The 20,688-nt window shown below is 46.6% G+C and overlaps 1 protein-coding gene across 1 annotated transcript in view; it reads left to right on the top strand.

The window, feature by feature from the left end:
• LOC134217985 (lachesin) overlaps window positions 1-20,688 on the top strand; it is a 60,909-nt gene extending 40,221 nt beyond the window's left edge. The window contains exon 2 of the mRNA XM_062696850.1: window positions 19,154-20,688. Coding sequence (XP_062552834.1) covers window positions 19,154-19,692 — 539 coding nt within the window. The 3' untranslated portion in view covers window positions 19,693-20,688. The remainder of the gene's footprint in view (window positions 1-19,153) is intronic.

Consider the following 20,688-nt stretch of genomic DNA (forward strand, 5'->3'; position numbering starts at 1 on the left):
TTTTCACATCTATGAGAGCCTTGGATAATGATCACAAAAGTTGTCATTTTGTTGCAAGGCACAATATCTACTGGTGTTGAATTCTTGGCAAAAAAATATGTCACACAGGGCAGGAGGTTTGTACGTTCCAAACTAAACCAAATAAATAGTATTGCTCTGTTGAATTTCTCCCCTAAATTCGACCCGTTTCTGTACCGCAAATCTCGTGGAGGGCGTTTTGTTTAATTACCCCAAACAACACCTGAGCCTATTCTTCCGAACAATTCAATTCGATATCATAAATCCAACATTCTGTAAACAATAACGAATTTTTCATAAGCTCCAGTCCAGAGCTTGCACCGAAAATGAATCTGGTTCCGGCTCCCCTCGCTGCAATGCTCAAACATGTAAAACGTTCGCCGCCGACCGTTCATAACATTGTGTTAATTCCAAAACACCTTTCCGGCGAGCGATAAATTCCCGCGTTTTATTCTTTTTAGAGGTATCAAAAATTATAATTCTAACTTTCACCTTCACACCCGGTCGTGCATTGCATACCGCGTCGACGGCATCGAGTGGGTCGAAAAGGTTCTTTTGCTCCCGCACTCCGCGTTATTATTCTACGATTGGGTTCAGCATACGTATCCATCCAGGTTAGTAATTTTCTATCGGGCGATTGGGGATATCCTCTTTACCTACCCTGATGATGGGGCCCAAAAAGAGTTCACGGGTTCGTGGACCAAAGAGGAAGGTGGAGTCATATGCACCGACGTTAAAAATTTTCGTCGTTATTTTTGAATATTAAATTCTTATGAAGTTTGTATCTTTAGTCATTGTCACCGACTTCATTGCCTCATACTTGACTCCACTCGAGACCTATTTCAGACCACTTTCCCCACCCATGGGCACGTTTTAAGCTGTTATTAGACAACAGCGCAGCGGCGCGGTGTCCAGCGGTGGCAATTCAGTTTCCAACTTTTACGCTCAATGATGACGGAAATAAAAGAAATGGTTCTGGTTCGAATGCAAAACCGGTTCTACGAGAACAACGGTCACGCGTGATTGTGAAGCTGGCGGTCGACGGATGCGGTGTGGGTTAAGTCGGTTGCATTTTCCCCCTCACGATCTGGCGATAGACCGTACGCCAGCATTGCATTGGGGCAGAGCGCAAACCGGTTCGATTGGACACCGGATCGGAGGTTCTAGGAACAGAACTGTAAACAGTAGGCCTAGCGAGCGAGATTGCCAATGGCGAGTACGATGAGATCGGGTAGCACTAATTGCCCGGTATCGTAAAATATGTTTCGAGGAAATTTTTCCTAGCGAATGACGCTGGCGACGTCGGTGACGGCGCGCAACGTTATTACCGAGGTCGATGAATTTTAAACAGATGAAACGCATTAATGGCACATGACATGAATTGTATAAATTATTTTTGGGAATGAGCGAAGTATGTCAATCGATACACTTAATTCGACTTTCATCAAATTCATTTTAGGCTTTTGTTTCATTATTTGGCTTGTCAGCTGAGCAAATTCTCCCGCATAATGTTTGTTTTGCTGCTAGCACAGTGCATTACTATTTGAAGACGAACCTCTATCGACATTTTTCCCATCTATTGTATTCTAATTTAAGTCGTTTCGTTTCGCTGTAGTTATTCGGAGCTTGAATGTTCGTGTTCATGTTTCATTTGGTCATCCATAAGTAATGTTTTATTTTATGCGTGAATAGTTCCACTTGGTTCCACAGTCAATCTGATATAACATAAAAGTATCATCGTGCTAGCCTCATGATATACGAATGCAAAAATGGTAACTTGGCTTAGAAACCTCGCAGTTAATAACTGTGGAAGTGCTGAATGAATAAGCTGCGAGGCGGCTCTGTCTCACTGTGGGGATGTAATGCCAATAAGAAGAAGACGAAGAAGAAGAAAAAGAAGAGTTTTAGTAGTCATCTTACATCCTTACCCTAGCAGTAATATTCCCGGTCCAGTCGTGGTAATTTTTCGTCTTCCAAGGCCAAAAATAAGAGTATCATCATTTTGGCCTCATGATATACAAATGTAAGCGACCGTGTGCACAAGCCCAAGTCCTGGTGTTAGGTGGGACGCTAAACAGCCTTGACACGACGGCCCTCCGACGAGACAGGAGGTTTGCGCAGGCCCAATAAGCCGCCTGGAAAACCAATCATTACGAACAATATAAGAGAAAATACGACTCAACATAATCGGCAAAGACCTAGGCGACGAATATAGGATCACGATTGGAAGCTTGGAACATGGAACTGCAAGTTGCTAGGTTTCGCAGGTTGCGACAGGATGATCTACGATGAATTACATCCCCGCAACTTCGACGTCGTGGCGCTGCAGGAGATTTGCTGGACAGGACAGAAAGTGTGGAAAATCGGGCATCGAGCGGCTACCTTCTACCAAAGCTGTGGCACCACCAACGAGCTGGGAACCGGCTTCATAGTGCTGGGTAAGATGCGCCATCGTGTGATTGGGTGGCAGCCAATCAACGCAAGGATGTGCAAGCTGAGGATAAAAGGCCGTTTCTTCAACTATAGCATCTTCAACGAGCACTGCCCACACGAAGGGAGACCCGACGACGAGAAAGGAGCGTTCTACGCACAGCTGGTGCAGACATACGATGGATGCCCACTGCGGGACGTCAAAATCGTCATCGGTGACATGAACGCACAGGTAGGAAGGGAGGAAATGTATGTATAGACCGGTCATCGGACCGGATAGTCTGTACACCGTATCGAATGACAACGGCCAACGATGCATAAACTTCGCAGCCTCCTGCGGAATGGTGGTCCGAAGCACCTTCTTTCCCCGCAAAAATATCCACTAGGCCACATGGAGATCACCTAACCAAGAAACGGAAAACCAAATCGACCACGTTCTAATCTATTCTAAATAAATTCTACTCCGACATCACGAACGTCCGCACTTACCGCAGTGCGAATATTGAATCCGACCACTACCTCGTTGCAGTATGCCTGCGCTCAAAACTCTCGACGGTGTACAACACACGTCGAAGTCGGACGCCGCGGCTTAACATTGGGCGGCGACAAGACGGTAGACTACCCCAAGGATACGCGCAGCTGCTGGAAGTGGCACTCCCAACGGAAGAGCAGCTAGGCGCAGCGTCTCTTGAAGATGGCTGGAGAGATATTCGATCTGCCATTGGTAGCACCGCAACCGCTGCACTTGGCACGGTGCCCCCGGATCAGAGAAACGACTGGTATGACGGCAAATGTGAGTAGTTAGTGGAAGGGATGAATGCAGCATGGGCGAGATTGCTGCAACACCGCACGAGGGCGAACGAGGCACGATATAAACAGGCGCGGAACAAACAAAACTCGATTTTCCGGAGGAAAAAGCGCCAGCAGGAAGATCGAGACCGTGAAGAGACGGAGCAACTGTACCGCGCTAATAACACACGAAAGTTCTATGAGAAGTTAAACTGTTCACGTAAGGGCCACCGGCCACAGCCTGATATGTGTAAGGACATAAACGGGAACCTTCTTACGAACGAGCGTGAGGTGATCCAAAGGTGGCGGCAGCACTACGAAGAACACCTGAATGGCGATGCGGCAGACGAAGATGGCGGTATGGCGATGGACCTGGGAGAACGCGCGCAGGGCATAACTTTACCGGCTCCGGATCTCCAGGAGATCCAGGAGGAGATTGGCTGGCTGAAGAACAACAAAGCCCCCGGGGTTGACCAACTACCAGGAGAACTATTTAAACACGGTGGTGAGGCACTGGCTAGAGCGCTGCACTCATTACCAAGATTTGGGAGGAGGAAGTTTTGCCGCAGGAGTGGATGGAAGGTGTCGTGTGTCCCATCTACAAAAAGGGCGATAGACTGGATAGTAGCAACTACCGCGCAATCACATGGCTGAACGCCGCCTACAAGGCACTCTCCCAAATTTTATGCCGTCGACTATCACCAACTGCAAGGGAGTTCGTGAGGCAGTACCAGGCGGGTTTTATGGGCAAACGCTCCACCACGGACCAGGTGTTCGCCATTCGCCAAGTGTGTGTGTGTGCTTCATCCTCTATCCCTCACCCATCTGGGGGCGTTGGCTAAGTAGTACTACAAATAATTTGATCAAATCTCATGCTCCGTAATGGTGCCCTTTTTGTTACGAGGAGTAGCACTACAAAAAGGATTCACTTTCTTCAGAAAGTGTAGGGAATGGGATGCACTAGTTCTTCATAACAGGTACAGCAAAACTTCACAAGGACGCCCTTATTCGTAGTAACTACTCAGGGAGTAGAAGGTCGAGAAGAGCCATCGTTGCCCACTAAAGCTTGAACCGGATATCTGAGACTCCCACAATATCCGCGGCAATAGCAGCAAACGATGCCCTGTGCGTATATAGTTTTTATGTATGGGGCATCATCAATAATATAATTGGAACATGCTCACCAAATTAATTCGTCCATTCTTGAGTCCATCATAAATTGGCTTCAATATTCATCAGGGCACGGCAGCTACGGCAAATGATATGAAAGGTCCAATGATCAGCAGCGGATATCCAGTAGGAACCGATCAGTCATCACAGGATCAAGAATTCTGAGGTTTGGCCCAGATACGTAGTTTTTTTTGCAGGACTTCAAGCGTTGCAAACGGTTCCCTCCTCTCGGTTAAACAACTTGGTTCTGCTTCGGATGTTCGACGTCCGCAATCCTTCATGCTTCATCCATCCCCTCCTACGATAACGGTCATTTAGAAAAACGTGGCTCCCCCAGTTCCTGATTTATTCAATGGGCTCCCGGGAGGCTTGATCTTGGTAAACAGCGGTTCTCAGCGCCAACTAAATTTTGGCTTTTACACGATTTACCGGTTTGCCAATGGTAAAACTTGCTGTCACGAAAAACACGTCTATCAGCGGGCAATGATTGCTACGATCCTCCAGGTGTTCGCCATTCGCCAAGTACTGCAGAAATGCCGCGAATACAACGTGCCCACACATCATCTATTCATCGACTTCAAAGCCGCATATGATACAATCGATCGGGACCAGCTATGGCAGCTAATGCACGAACACGGTTTTCCGGATAAACTGACACGGTTGATCAAAGCGACGATGGATCGGGTGATGTGCGCAGTTCGAGTTTCAGGGGCATTCTCGAGCAGTACTGTAATATCTCATTTTCAATGAGAGATGTCACACGATGTTCACATATCTGCCCCTTTCAATATCTATAGAAACGCGAAGGATGAATGGCATGCTACAATATTTGTTCCATGACAGGGCATGAAATTGTGCAATATCTGCTTTATTTTTGTGTTTATTACCACTTTCAACTCGGTTAATTGAAGGAGTATGATTAATTTATCGACTAGTCACTTTTCTTCGCATATATCTATTAAAATAACTTAAAAAATTTATTATTAAAATATAGCACAACGTCTTTTCATGACTCCCTTTCACGCGAAATTGATCGAAGAACCCACGATTTTTTCATTTGGTCGCCTGAAATAGAAAAAGGCGTTTTGCTCTCTGTCTTATGACGATCACGACCTTTTCCAGTACTGTTCTCGAGTCCCTTCGAAACCCGCAGAGGGTTACGGCAAGGTGATGGCCTTTCGTGTCTGCTATTCAACATCGCTTTAGAAGGGGTAATACGAAGAGCAGGGATTAACACGAGTGGTACAATTTTCAAAAAGTCCGTCCAGCTATTTGGCTTCGCCGACGACATAGTATTATGGCACGTAACTTTGAGAAGATGGAGGAAGCCTACATCAGACTGAAGAGGGAAGCTAAGCGGATCGGACTAGTCATCAACACGTTGAAGACGAAGTACATGATAGGAAGAGGTTCAAGAGTGACCCACCCACCGCGAGTTTGCATCGGTGGTGATGAAATCGAGGTGGTAGAAGAATTTGTGTACTTGGGCTCACTGGTGACTGCCGAAAATGACACCAGCAGAGAAATTCGGAGACGCATAGTGGCTGGAAATCGTACGTACTTTGGACTCCGCAAGACGCTCCGATCGAATAGAGTTCGCCGCCGTACCAAACTGACAATCTTCAAAACGCTCATTAGACCGGTTGTCCTCTACGGACACGAGACCTGGACGATGCTTGTGGAGGACCAACGCGCACTTGGAGTTTTCGAAAGGAAAGTGCTGCGTACCATCTATGGTGGAGTGCAGATGACGGACGGTACGTGGAGGATGCGAATGAACCACGAGTTGCATGAGCTGCTGGGAGAACCATCCATCGTTCACACTGCGAAAATCGGACGACTGCGGTGGGCCGGGCACGTAGCCAGAATGTCGGACAGTAACCCGGTGAAAATGGTTCTCGACAACGATCCGTCGGGCACAAGAAGACGAGGTGCGCAACGGGCAAGGTGGATCGATCAGGTGGAAGATGACTTGCGGATCCTCCGTAGACTGCGTGGTTGACGACGAGTAGTGATACGATTTGGGACCTCGGGAGTGACGCTTAGTCCCAGAGGGAGACCAGCCTAACCCCAAGCTGCTGGTCTAAATCCAACGGCAGCCTCCGGGGTGGGCACACAAGGCCTCTTTAGTCTGCCTTGTCCCAACGCGTATCCTCAGGGTCGTATATAATTACGGATTGGTCTCTGGGAGGAATCTGCTTCCCTAACTTACCTTAAACACTCAGTAGAACTTAAAACAAGAACAATAGGGGACTAGACAATTCGGCTCAAACAAACAATTTAGAATTATACAATACAAATTTTGAACAATAAGTTTATTTATGGACAATAATTGAACTTAACTCGTTTAACGTTTAACGTCGTTGTGGCCATGATGAACGTTGGTCGCCATGTGGTTTTCTCGGGACTAGGGAGCGACTAGCTGGTGGCGTTTTGGCAGCGGGTGGTGGGTAGCTTGCTCTTCACTCGATCCTTGAACACGGGACCGGTTTACTGGGTGACACTAGGCCTGTATTAACGATTGGCCATCGAATGTTCCGCGGATCCGGGGAGTGGTACCGAGCGCGCACTTTCTCTTGTGGTCAGGAATCCAAGCGAGTACCGACACTTTCACTTGGCAGGTTACAGTCTTGGCGAATCGTCACTAGGACCTCCGAACACCGGAAGGAACCTAACCTGCCACTTCTGACCAACACACAAACACTGCAGTCTATTGCACCACACTCGCTTGGTTCTTTGTACGATGATGAACTAACGCGACCAGCACTAGCTTTGGGCGTGTCGTACACTGGCCGTTGTGGTGCGGTCGAACAAAGTTCCGTACGGAATAAACTTAAGTCCAAATATCTACCGTGACGATGTAGCTGTATACTTTGGACGAATAATGGTTACCACACGGGCCAACCACGCGGAACTACAGATACGCAAATGGACGGGCGTAAACGGAACGGTCACCAAACGTCACTCCTCCGGATCGGATTTCAAACTCTCCCTCAAGGCTTTCTTCTAGCTTATTTATACCCAGCCCCGCCATCGCATTTTGATGTTGGTTTCTTCGCTCAACCGCCATACCAAATAATTATCGCCGGTTGGCGGTTCTTTTGGGACTGCAACCCGCATAGCACAAACATTTTAGTACAATATTTACATATGGCTGACGAGACGAACATTTAAATTCAAATCTTAACGAAAGAAAACAAGAACATAATATATACATTTTATTTGAACATTAATCTACAAAACTCAACTTCTACGTCAGCCAAGGGCTATTAAATATACAATAAACGTTCACTCAAACATGAAAACACGGAGCCTGAACATTTATTATACATTTAGACATTTACTTACAATATGACATAAAAAAAATACAATCTTTCTAGTGAGCCAAATTGACCAAGTGTTTAAGGCAATAAATTGTAACCTGGGAAAGTGACTGGTTACAGTAGCCATGGACCGAGCCGAATGGAGAAGGCTCTTATATACCGCACAAGCCACTTCGGCCTTAGTCTGAATAAATAATAATAATAAGTACTGAAACGAAATCCGTTCACCGTGGAATCAATGGATCAAAATTCGTACAGCAATTTTTTGACTATTTTTTTTTAAATTTTAGCATAAATTGACCGCTGTAAAAAGTTCAAGCGGTCCCTTTAGTCCCTATATTCCGCTAATCTTACTTTCTTCATTGCGGTTTGCCATTTAAACACATGAAGAACTGATCCAAAAATAAAAATTCACATAAATAAAGACAAAGACGGATAAGCGATGAAAATGGTGTGCAAAGGCATTGCATAATAGAAAAACATTTCTATTATGCATGCAAAAACACATTTTGTGTCTAAAACATGAAACTAGTTCTGCTTTACCTTTGCAATAATATAAATTATTTAATCAACAAAAATAATAAATTAATAAACCAATAATATCTTATATATAAAAATGAAATGGTCTGTGTTCGTATCCGCATAACTCGAAAACGGCTGGATGGATTTTCTTCATTCCTTCAGCGAAAACGTTCATTATCGTTTCCGACGGGTTAATATGATATTTTCTCATGCAAAATTATGAGTAAGGATGAGTAAATCGCGAAACACTAAAATTGAGATTCTTATGAAAATTTTGCATGGGCAGTTCACATCGCGCATTTGGCCTACTATGCAGATCAACTTTGGCCGGATCTACTAGTCTTCTTCTTATATATAAAAATGAAATGGTCTGTGTTCGTATCCGCATAACTCGAAAACGGCTGGATGGATTTTTTTCATTTCTTCAGCAGAAACATTCGTTATAGTTTCCGACGGGTTTATATGATATTTCCTAATGCGAAAATTACGAGTAAAGTTGAGCAAATCGTGAAAAACTAAAATAAAGATTCGTATGGGAAATTCGCATGAGCAGTTCAAACGCGCATTTTCGCCTACTATGCAGGACAACGTCTGCCGGGTCAACTAGTATATAATAAAAATGAAATGGTTTGTGTTCGTATCCGCATAACTCGAAAACGGCTGGATAGATTTTCTTCATTCCTTCGGCTGATATGTTCATTTTGGTTTCCGACGGGTTTATATGACATTCCCTCATGTAAAAATCAGTAGTAAAATTGAGTAAATCGGGAAAAAACTAAAAATAAGATTCGTATGGGAATTTCCCATAGGCAGTTTACAATGCGCATTCTCGCCTACTATGCAGGACAACGTCTGCCGGGTCGACTAGTATAATAATAAAATATTATTAAGCAACAATACATATTGAAATTTTGCATTGAAATATGTTTCTGAGAGGTAGAGCCATTATTTTTCTTGTCGCGGTTATGTTTTTGCAGTCGTGGATTCTATTTTGTTAGTCGCGGTTTTCGCGGATTGGAATTTGTAACAGCCCTGCAATTATCATACATAGTTGCAAAACTGTCTAGTAGGTCTGATTTCTGGTCTACAAAATTATCATCAAATATTAGGTACTTTATTGTTGGTTTAAATGGATTATTAGATTCCACGGGATTTTTTTTTTGTAATAATCTGAAAAAATATTATTGAATTCTAAGAAATTTAGCCCACGTAAAATCTGGTCCGCAAAGGGTTCCGAAATTCCTGAAAGATTATTTTACGATCATAAGATTTCCTGGTAGTGAATAAACTACGATCCACAGGTAAAAGGGACAAAAGTTCGAACGAACAAAAAAATTAAAATCTTTAATTTCATATACTTGGTGACTAAGACAACATTTACAACAATAATTTTAGAAACATATTTTGAAGCAAAATCTAGTTTATAAATGCCGAAAGTTTCTCCCAAAGAGAATTTGCAGCAGCCACCGGGCGAGCAATGGTTTTTTTTCGCGAAAAACGGTATTAAATTCAATATCCATTGGACTACATTCCATATTTACATAGGGTTATAGTGCTCCTGGACTTCATCTCATACCTCCGATATTCAGTCCACGAAAAACAAAGCAACGAAAAGGAATTTGTTTTGATTCTCATTTTTGTGATTTTTCAGCAGTGAGCACGCATGTTAGCAAAAAGAGGCGATGAAATTGTTGCCGTATTTCTTTGTTTGAGATGAATATATTTTCAGTGAGATGGAAAACGGAACAGTTCCCCTATAAAAAAACCCAGATTAATCCACCTAGCGGTGATGATGCCTTTCTCGTGCGGTAAAAAATAGTATTTTGGGCATTACTTCTAAGCCCATCGTCCGATCGGGCCAATTTTCAATAGGAAATAATGAGACAAGATTCTGCGTCTAATGCAACCTGTTGCGAGGAAATCGGTTCAGGGTAAGTGCATTAAAAGTGAGCTAGATTTTTTTACGCGCTTTATTCTGAGAAAAAGTATTTTGGCCATAACTACCAAGCCCATTGTCCGATCCATCCAATTTTCAATAGGAAACAATGGGGCAGTATACTGCGTCGAATGCAGCCTGTTGGGAGGAAATCCGTTTAGGGTAAGTGCATTAAAAATGAGCTAGACTTTTTAACGCGCTTTTTTATGAGAAAAAGTATTTTGGCCATAACTACCAAGCCCATTGTTCGATCCGTCCAATTTTCAATAGGAAACAATGGAGCAAGATACTGCGTTGAATGCAGCCTGCTGTGAGGGAATCCGTTTAGGGTAAGTGCATTAAAAGTGAGCTAGACTTTTTTACGCGCTTTTTTAAGAGGAAAAGTATTTTGGCCATAACTTCTAAGCCCATAGTCCAAATCGGCCAAACAATGGGGCAGTATACTGCGTCGAATGCAACCTGTTGCGAGTAAATTGGTTGAGGGTAAGTGCAAAAAAAGTGAGCTAAACTTTTTGCTCTTTTGGTGCGCACATACACACACACATACACACACACATACACACACACACACACACACACACGCACACACACACACTGCAGGGCAGCAGGGACTATGTCCAAGGGCTTTACGACCCCTCCCCACTGCGAGTTAGGGGACCTGCCTAGGATGTGGTGGGGTTTGACAGTGGGCTCTGTTAAACTTCTACAAAAAGCTGCATGTATCCGTAAGCAGGTCCTATCAAAGCGACCGTGCGCCGCTCAAAGCACACTAGCCCAACCCAGTGGCATCGACAACGGCAACGTCAACGGACACGAGCGGAAATCGAGATATACAACGAATCTAGGGCTGACAGTTGTGTCATTCCACTCCTTGAGTAAAGCCGGGTGACACCGTCTTGAAATGGCGGGTGGGCTAATGCCACAGCTGCCTTCCGTCCCGTAAAACCGTGACAGGCCTTGGGGCACGCCGTCCCAATCCAGCCGTCTGGCTTAACCAACCAGATGGGAGTAGGACCAGTTGATTCCTTCCTGGCTTACGCCGATCCGGCTCTGAACACCGAGGTGTCAACCCCCGCATGGCCTCACTGCATTAGCAAATTAAAACCATGGGATCAAGAAGGCGACTATTCCAGTTGGGTTCGAGGGCAGCCCTAAGGGGAACCCAACAATCATAAATAAAGCTAAACTAACCAACAAAGCAACGGAAGTGAACCGCTTCGCATGGAGAGTGTGCCCACGTTTGGAGATCCACCCAAAGCATCGGGTGCGAGAGAAATGGAGACGAAGGACACGAGTAGCGAAGTAGTCGTCGTGGAGAGCGATAACGATACGCCAATAGTCGATAAGCAGCAGCACAATGCAGTGGAGATAGGGTCGAGTGGCATCCTGCCGAGCTTGACCGTCGTCATGGTGCAACTCGATGACATTATCGACTTCACCAATGAACGGGGCAATATGTCGAGGGAGCTGAAGCTGAAATTGCTTAAGCTTCGCAATTTGGTTCTTGCTGCCAAGCAAGAACAGGAAGTGCTTGCGGCCAGGCTGGAAGGCTGTGGTAAAGCGGAGAAGAGTGCACAGACTGCTCCCTTCTCCTTCCATAGTACCACAACCATGGCACAGGAGGCGTTAGATTTTGCCCTCAGAGACAGAGCGGTAGAGAGGAGAACAGATAAGCGAGCCAGGGACTCGCCTGGCATTAAGCGCTTTAAACAGAACGCAAAAAGGCGTCGGGAGAGCGCAAACCAGAAGAGCGGGCCCACGGAAGTTGTAAACATGGGAGAACGGCATAAGAAGAAAGCGAGGACGAAACGAGCCAGTCGGCCACCGGAGGAGGGAAGCCAACCCGACCAAGACAACCTGCGGTCGGACGGTCCCTGGCAAACGGTAGTAAATAAATCGAAGGTGAAAGCGGCAATCACGCGCCCGGCGAGAGCCAGACAGAAGGGTGAAGCACTTCTCATTAAAACAGAGAAAGAGCGCTACGCCGACGTGCTCAAGGCGATGCGCAGCGCCGAGAAACTGGCGGACCTTGGTAAAGAGGTTTGTAGCATAAGGCGGACGAGAGCGGGCGAGATGATCCTTGTCTTAAGGAAGGGCTCACAGGCGAACGGTACCTCATATGGAGCGCTAGCCCAGGAAGTCCTAGGCGAGAGCGTAGAAGTGAGGGCTCTACACGACGAAGTGACTCTCCAATGCAAGCAGCTGGACGAGGTCACGACATCGGAAGAGATCGCCTCGGCCATCAAGGACCAAGGTGGAGTGGTGGTAGCAAATGCGTCCATCCGTCTGCGAAGAGGACCGCAGGGGACGCAGATTGCCACGGTGAAGTTACCGGCCATCGACGCTAACAAGGTGATCAAAGTTGGTAAGCTGAAAGTTGGCTGGTCAGTATGTCCAGTCAGCCTCTACCAACCACCGGTAGTCGACAAGTGCTTCCGCTGCCTCGAACCGGGACACAAATCGTGGGCGTGCAAAGGGCCGGATAGGGAGTAACCTATGTAGGCGATGCGGCGAAGAGGGCCATAAGGCGCACACGTGCGAGAAAGCACCATCGTGTACGCTATGCGCGAGCAGGAAGCAGGAACATAACCACGCTATGGGTGGACCTGCGTGCCCGTTGAGTGGTTATACGAGGAAGCCGTGCAAGTAACGCAGCTCAACCTCAACCATTGTGCGGCCGCCCAGCAGTTGCTGTGGCAGTCGGTAGTAGAAGCGAGAACGGACGTCGCTATCTTGTCGGACCCGTACCGCATCCCCGCGGATAATGGGAACTGGGTAGCGGATAGATCCAAATCAGCGGCGATTTGTACGACGGGAAGATACCCGATCCAGGAAGTGCTGAACACAAGAGCGGAGGGTACTGTTATAGCGAAAATAAATGGAGTGTACTACTGCAGCTGCTACGCCCCACCAAGGTGGCCGATAGAACAATTCACCGAGATGGTCGATCGGCTAACATCAGACCTAGTGGGTAGCAAGCCAGTAGTAATTGCAGGAGACTTCAATGCGTGGGCGATAGAGTGGGGAAGTCGCTTTACTAACCGGAGAGGGCAAACGCTGCTAGAGGCTTTCGCCAAGCTGGATGTCGTGCTGTGCAACGAAGGCTCCAAAAGTACCTTCCAGCGAAACGGAGTGGAATCGATAATAGACGTAACGTTCTGCAGTCCAAGTTTGGTCGGTGATACGCAGTGGATGGTCGACGACGGTTACACCCACAGTGACCATCTAGCTATCCGGTACAGGATAGGCAGTTAGGCAAGAAGAGAAAGCCGGAGAGCTACTCCCACAACCCGGTCGTGGAAGGTCGCCCACTTCGACGGTGGGACCTTCAGTGAAGCTATGGGTTTGGAAGAAAACACGGGAAGTTTAAGCGGCGACGAACTGGTTGCGGTCCTGTCTCGAGCTTGTGACGCGACCATGCCGAGGAAGGTGCGACCACGGAACTGCAGGCCACAGGTATACTGGTGGAGCGATGAAATTGCAGCCCTTCGAGCAGCCTGTCTCCGGGCTAGAAGAAAAACGCAAAGGACACGCTTGGTGGAAGTGAGGGAGGAACGCATCGAGCAATTCAAAGCAGCGAGACTGGCTCTAAACAAGGCCATCAAAGAAAGCAAGAAAGCCTGCTTCGACAGACTGTGCCAGAGCGCCAACTCGAACCCATGGGGAGACGCCTATCGGGTGGTGATGGCCAAAACAAGAGGAGCACTGGCTCCTCCCGAGCGATGTTCAACGAGGCTGAAGACTATAATCGAGGCACTATTCCCGCACCACGGCCCAACCCACTGGCCGCCAGCAGCGAGGGTAGCAAATGATGAAGCGGTGGAGAGGGTGACGGTAGAAGAGATATTGACGGTGGCAAAGTCCCTCGACCCGAGTAAAGCACCTGGTCCGGACGGGATCCCGAATATGGCATTGAAGGCAGCCATAACGACTAACCTGAACATGTTTAGGTTGGCCATGCAGAAGTGTCTGGACGAGAGGACATTCCCGGATATATGGAAGAGACAGCGTTTGGTCCTGTTACCGAAACCTGGCAAGCCACCAGGAGACCCCTCAGCGTACAGACCAATCTGTCTAATAGACACGGTAGGGAAGCTACTGGAGAAGTTGATCCTGAACAGACTGTCGCCGTACGTGGAGGAGGTAGGAGGATTATCGAGCGAGCAATTCGGCTTTCGGAGAGGAAGGTCTACTCTGGGTGCCATTAAATCGGTGGTTGACACTGCAAAGGTCGCCATCGAATGCAAGCGGCGTGGTATACGTTACTGCGCAGTAATAACACTCGATGTGCGGAATGCATTCAACAGTGCGTGTCGGATGAAGATCGCGAACTCGTTGCTTCGGCTGGGAGTACCGCTAGGGCTGTACAAGATTCTGGGAAACTTCTTTCAGAATCAAGTTTTGCTCTACGAAGCTACAAACGAAGGCTTGGCTAGCGCCCCCATCACGGCAGGTGTCCCACAGGGATCAATTTTGGGTCCATTGCTGTGGAACGTGATGTACGATGGCGTGCTGCGGTTGAAGCTCCCGCCAGGAGTCAAGTTAGTGGGATTCGCCGATGACGTAACCATGACCGTGTACGGAGAATCCGTCGAAGAGGTCGAATTGACTGCAGCCTATTCGATCAGCCTAGTGGAGGAATGGTTGCGCAGCAAGAAGCTACAGTTGGCGCATCATAAAACGGAGATGATAGTCGTTAACAATCGGAAATCGGTTCAGGAGGCGACAATTAGAGTCGGCGGCTGCGACATCACCTCCAAGAGATCTCTGGAACAATGTGGTGTGATGCTCGACGATAAGTTGAGCTTTAAAAGTCATGTCGACTACGCCTGCCAGCGCGCGTCGACGGCGATAGCGGCACTATCGAGGATGATGGCGAACAACTCTAGGGTGTGCTCCAGCAAGCGCAAGCTGCTGGCAAGCGTGGCGGTTTCAATACTACGATACGGAGGACCAGCTTGGGTGTCAGCGTTGAGCGTAAACTGCAACGTGCGAAAGCTGGAGAGTACTCATAGGCTAATGTGCCTGAGAGTTATCAGCGCATATCGCACCGTATCTCGCGAAGCGGCATGTGTACTCGCGGGCATGATGCCTATCAAACTGGTGGTAGAGGAAGACGAGGAGTGCTACGCCCTCAGGGGCACCGATAACGCTCGAAGGAATATAAAGGCAGCAACGGTAGCCAAATGGCAGAGAGTGGGACAACTGGCCTAAGGGAAGGTGGACCCATCGCTTAGTCCCAAGTGTGTCGGCATGGATTAGCAGACCTCATGGGGAGCTAAACTTTGGCTTGACCCAGTTCTTAACAGGCCATGGATGCTTCAAGTGGTACCTACACAGGTTTGGTCACGCGGCTTCTCCCACCTGTCCGCAATGCCCAGACGTGACAGAAACGGCTGAACACATCCTGTTCACATGTCCTCGGTTCGAAACGGAGAGGAGTGCGATGTTGGGGGCATGCGGAACGGACACCAACACCGATAACATCGTCATAAAAATGTGCCAGAACCCAGAACAGTGGAGAGCGGTTGCAAGAGCGACGTCCAGGATAGCCGACATCCTGCAACGAAGTTGGCGCATAGAGCAGCAGCAGGCAGCCGTTACGGATAGCGGACCATGAGTCGTGGAAGTCGTGAATATATATGTCGATAATGGATGGGAACGACAGCGTCGCAACTGTATTCAGCTTGCGGCGAGCGCGTAGCCGCAGAACGTGGCGAAACGGCCGGGTTCGTGGGAGCTCCCGCTTTCGAGGAACCTCTCATCGGAATAGGTTGGATCGGCAGTCGGGGACTATCCGAGCCGTTCGCGACCGAGGCTGGAGCTATATGGCTTAACCAATAAGGTGAGAGTTGAATGACTCAAGGCAAATTAAACTCGGTTATCGGAGTAGGCTAGGCCCACCCCCCGAGACCATCTGAGTAGACCGCGGCGTGCGTCTGTCCCGTCTTCGGGTCGCCGGGGCCCCATCGAACTGCAAGTTATCTCCACCCGGAATCTTTTGGATTGACCTCGGCACTCTCACGGTCACCCGTTAAGACGGGTCCTCGGTTACGGCGGAGCTTCCGACGTCGGGGAGCGCCCTGTCGGAGTAGGATTGATCCACGGCCGGGGACTATCCGAGTAGTCCGCGACCAAGGTGAGAGCTGAATGGCTCATCGGTTAAGCAAGAAGCTGAAAGGCGCAGTTCATGGGAAATCGGTTAATCGGAGTAGGCTAGGTCCACCGCCGGGGACCAGTTGAGTAGATCGTGCCGCGTGAATGCACCTGCTTCGGGTCGTCGGGGCACCACTGAACCGGAAGCTATCTCCCACCGAAATCTTTGGCCTGACCTCGGCACTCGTCCGGTCACCCGTTGAAGTGAGAATGTGCGTAGGACTTGAGCGGATCTATGAACATGCATACCAAGTGAATGTGTAGTGTTGGTAATGTAACAGCCATCCACGAATGCGGGTCGTCGGTATCGGGGAGCTTCCGCCGCCGGGGGCTCCTGTCGGAGTAGGGTAGATCCGCCGCCGGGGACTATCTGAGTTGCTTGCGAGCACGTTGAGAGCTAAATGGCTCTAAAAATAAAAAGGAAAGTAGATGCGTTGCTGAATGGCACAAGGAATAAAAAAAGTAAAGGGCTTAAGGGCCCACGCTTTTGTGTGCTTGCTGGCACCAATAAAGGGAGCCAAAGGGCTCAGACGTATGACAAAACATCGAAGAGAGGCACTGTGAAAGGTGTTGTTTTGGGAGGAGTACTTTTAGTACTGCTTTTCCCCACAGAAGTAATACTGAAAGGTAGTCCCGGGGGGAATTGTGCATTAGAAGAGAGGGTAACTCAAGTAACCTTCTGTTGCTTGGGTGGGTTTAGTGGGTCCGGCGGTCTGGCCTTCTGCCAACCGCGCCAACCCCACTCCCTGAGTGATAATTTCAGGTGTCTGTATGCAGATTTGCCTTCATCCCTCTATAAAAAAAAAAAAAAAAAAAAAAAAAACACACACACACAGACATCACCTCAATTCGTCGAACTGAGTCGATTGGTATATAACACTATGGGTCTCCGAGCCTTCTATAAAAAGTTTGTTTTTGGAGTGAACATATAGCCTTTACGTATACTTAGTATACGAGAAAGGCAAAAAAAGAGGATTATTTTTTTTCTTATTTCAAGACAGTGGATGTTAAATAATTAGTGCTAGATGGATCGTGCACTTGTAAAACACGTCGGTTCTGTTGAGCTGGAGTATGGGAGTACACTAAAGTCGGTTATCACGCTGATACGTTCCATGTTAACCGCATAAAAAACGCGACAATCCCTCAAGGGGAAAAACTCAAAAACCGCGTAGAAACGATTTCCTTGTAAATCGATTTTTCGAGGTTTTCACGTGTTTCCAGACCTTTTTGGAAAACTTCGACAAAACTTATTGAAAAATCCACAACAAAGGTGTTGGAATGTGGTAACGCTTATTAGATGAAACACATTGAGTGCGCGAGTTATCGTTTTTGCCTTTCTCGTACACTAACATACGCAAATGCTATAATATTGCCGAGACCGATTTGGTTGCAGCAATTCAAATGTGACTTAATTTGCAACTTGTATGCTGCTCGGGCTGTCGCGGTCGGTAAACTACTTTCATCTGAGCGTGATTTATTTGTTACCCTCTCTCAAGTACATCACACTCATGGCACAAACTGAACCGGGACCCTACAATAACAAACCATAACTCACAATTGGCGTCTGCAATGATGGACATGAACTTTTTACAACTTTAATAATAGAAGATCGTTAGAAATCAGTTAGTGGCATGTCAGTAAGATCAACGTCCAAACCACTTCAGAGTTGAATTGACGAAAATTCTAGAACAACCAGGGCCGGATTTATGGGGGTGCCTGGGGGTCCGTGGCCCCGGGCCCCCAAAAATCTTGTGTACCAAAACCAACATTTTTTATACATTTTGGAGCCCCCACATACCGTCGGCCCCGGGGCCCCCTTCCGGCTAAATCCGGTCCTGAGAACAACCCATAGGAAATTGTTTGAGGATTCCACATAGGTTGGAGGAGATCCGAGAGATTCTACACTTTGGTCTGAGCCTTTAGGCCGATAATCGATAAACGGAAAGATTGATAAATATTTCGAGCGGTTATAAAAATAAATAAAAAGATTTTTGAAGAAAAAAAACCTTCAAAATCTTTATTTCTAATAAATAAGATCTCATGGAGAGATTTCTAAAAAAATATAAGGTTTTGTATGTAAAGGAACTGAACAGTTTTTCTAAGAAAAACAAAAACATAGAACTGTTGGACTTGGAATAGTCTAAATTCAGTAATTTTATTTCGATTGATTATTTCAGATTTTGCAGAATTCTCTAGTGTGACATTTTTCATAATTTTTACTTAAGTGTTTATTCTGCGAGAAATTTCAAATAAATTTTGAAAAGTAAAACCTTTTTTTGTTTTTAATTCTTTGTCATTTCCATCAAGGTGTTAATGTATAGTTCTTACCATTTTTTCAGTCACAAATCAATAATGTTTCGATGGGCACAATTTCTTGGACGCAAAATGTACTTCTCGTCTAGAATCAGTGCATAATTGAAAACTGCTTCAATAATCAATTTTCCTACAACTGTTACAACGCCTATATTTGTAGATAGGCTGGAAGATTGAAATATAAACAATTTTATTCATGAGCACGTTTCACCCCACCACACCGAAACAGTGCAACGTACATAAAGGTGATCGGTTTCCATCCATAAAACGAACCCCTTTTGTCTTCGGGCAATAAAAGCACAAAAAGAAACTGTCCTGCCTCTGACAAATCGCTCTCGAAATCATCTAACCGCAAAATCGTTCCCTAACGCAAACCGGAAGTACTTCTCCCGAGCACCTTATGCTCTCCGACTCTAACCCACCATGTGACGCACGTCCCGACAGAAAAAAAACGCAATAAATTCTAATTTTATGTCCCTCTTCCTCTCCTCCGCAGGTGGCGCAATCTACACCGGCAACGTCATGAAGATCAACTCCGTCCAGAAGGAGGACCGTGGCACGTACTACTGCGTCGCAGACAACGGTGTCAGCAAAGGCGACCGACGGAACATCAACCTGGAGGTGGAGTTCTCCCCGGTTATCAGCGTCCCGCGGCCACGGCTCGGTCAGGCCCTGCAGTACGATATGGATTTGGAGTGCCACGTGGAAGCCTACCCGTCGCCCGCCATCGTGTGGGTGAAGGAGGATGTCCAACTGTCCAACAACCAGCATTACGGCATTTCTCTGTTCGCCACAGCGGACGAGTTCACCGATACGACCCTCCGGGTGATCACCATCGAAAAGCGCCAGTACGGCGAGTACTACTGCCGGGCAATCAACAAGCTCGGCCAAGCCGAAGCCAAGGTGGAACTGTTCGAAACGGTCATCCCCGTGTGTCCACCGGCTTGCGGGCAGTCGTACTACGGAGGCGATGCCAGCGCGGTGTCCGTGTCGAGCTTCCTGCTAGTGGTCACGGCATTGGCCGCGCTGTTCTAAGAGTCACCCCTCTCGAACCCTCTCGATTCGATACGAATTAGGGAACGCGGTGAAGCGTTTGACCACGCCCCGCCCTTAGAATCACACATAGATAGTGATGGTGAGATAGAAATAGGACATTAATGGAAGGATGAAATGCATGAGGGGTCACATTCCAATTGGAATTGGTTGTAATTGGAAATGGTGACCTCGATCAATGGAAAATTTGAATTCAGAAGCAATTTTTCGGTGGAATTAGATTCTGCTGATTGGAAGATAACAAATAAAGAACATTCCATCAGTTTAAAGTGTGCGATTGAGAGTATACAACTTTTTATTGCAATTAAATGTAAATTAAATGGAAACATGTTTAGTATAGGATGATTAATATAATCTAAACAATTTTACAGACAGTAGCATAAGTACGTGTACGTTCAGAAACGTAAATAGTTGATGATCCAAGAATAAATACAAAAACGAAAAAAGACTCTTAACGAAACTCAAGTAATCTCCATTATTAGTAGAACCTTTAACCGTCCAAACAAAGTATTGTTCAATCATTCCAAATCATCGCGTTTTATTGCGTTAAGTTCGAACTCAATTTCGATGAAGTCTCTTCTGTTGAGAGAAAGTTTTTTTTTTATTTTATTTACATAGCTGTAGGAATACATTTTGGTTCTTGCTGAAGTTCAAATGACATTTTTTATAGGTTTTATTGATTTTAATAGCGATATGGAAAGTCGATGGGAACTTTTCTCTCAACAGTAGACATCGATAGTGTCAAAAAACCCAATCTTGTAGTAAGATTCCCAGAGCGCCAACAGCGAATTGTTGGCGCCTCGAAAAAAAACAAAACAATTACAGTAGAATAAAATAAATGTTGAACGGAGAACATCCAGCAATAACAAGTCAAAATGTATTCGAGATAGCTAGACGATGATGTAAGAAAGACAAAAAAGATCTGATAATATATAGTAACTTGTAGCACTGTCGGAAAAATAAAGAGTTTTTTTTAAA

The sequence above is a fragment of the Armigeres subalbatus genome, chromosome 2 (genome assembly GCF_024139115.2).
Source record: "Armigeres subalbatus isolate Guangzhou_Male chromosome 2, GZ_Asu_2, whole genome shotgun sequence".
In the NCBI taxonomy this organism is placed as follows: Eukaryota; Metazoa; Arthropoda; class Insecta; order Diptera; family Culicidae; genus Armigeres; species Armigeres subalbatus.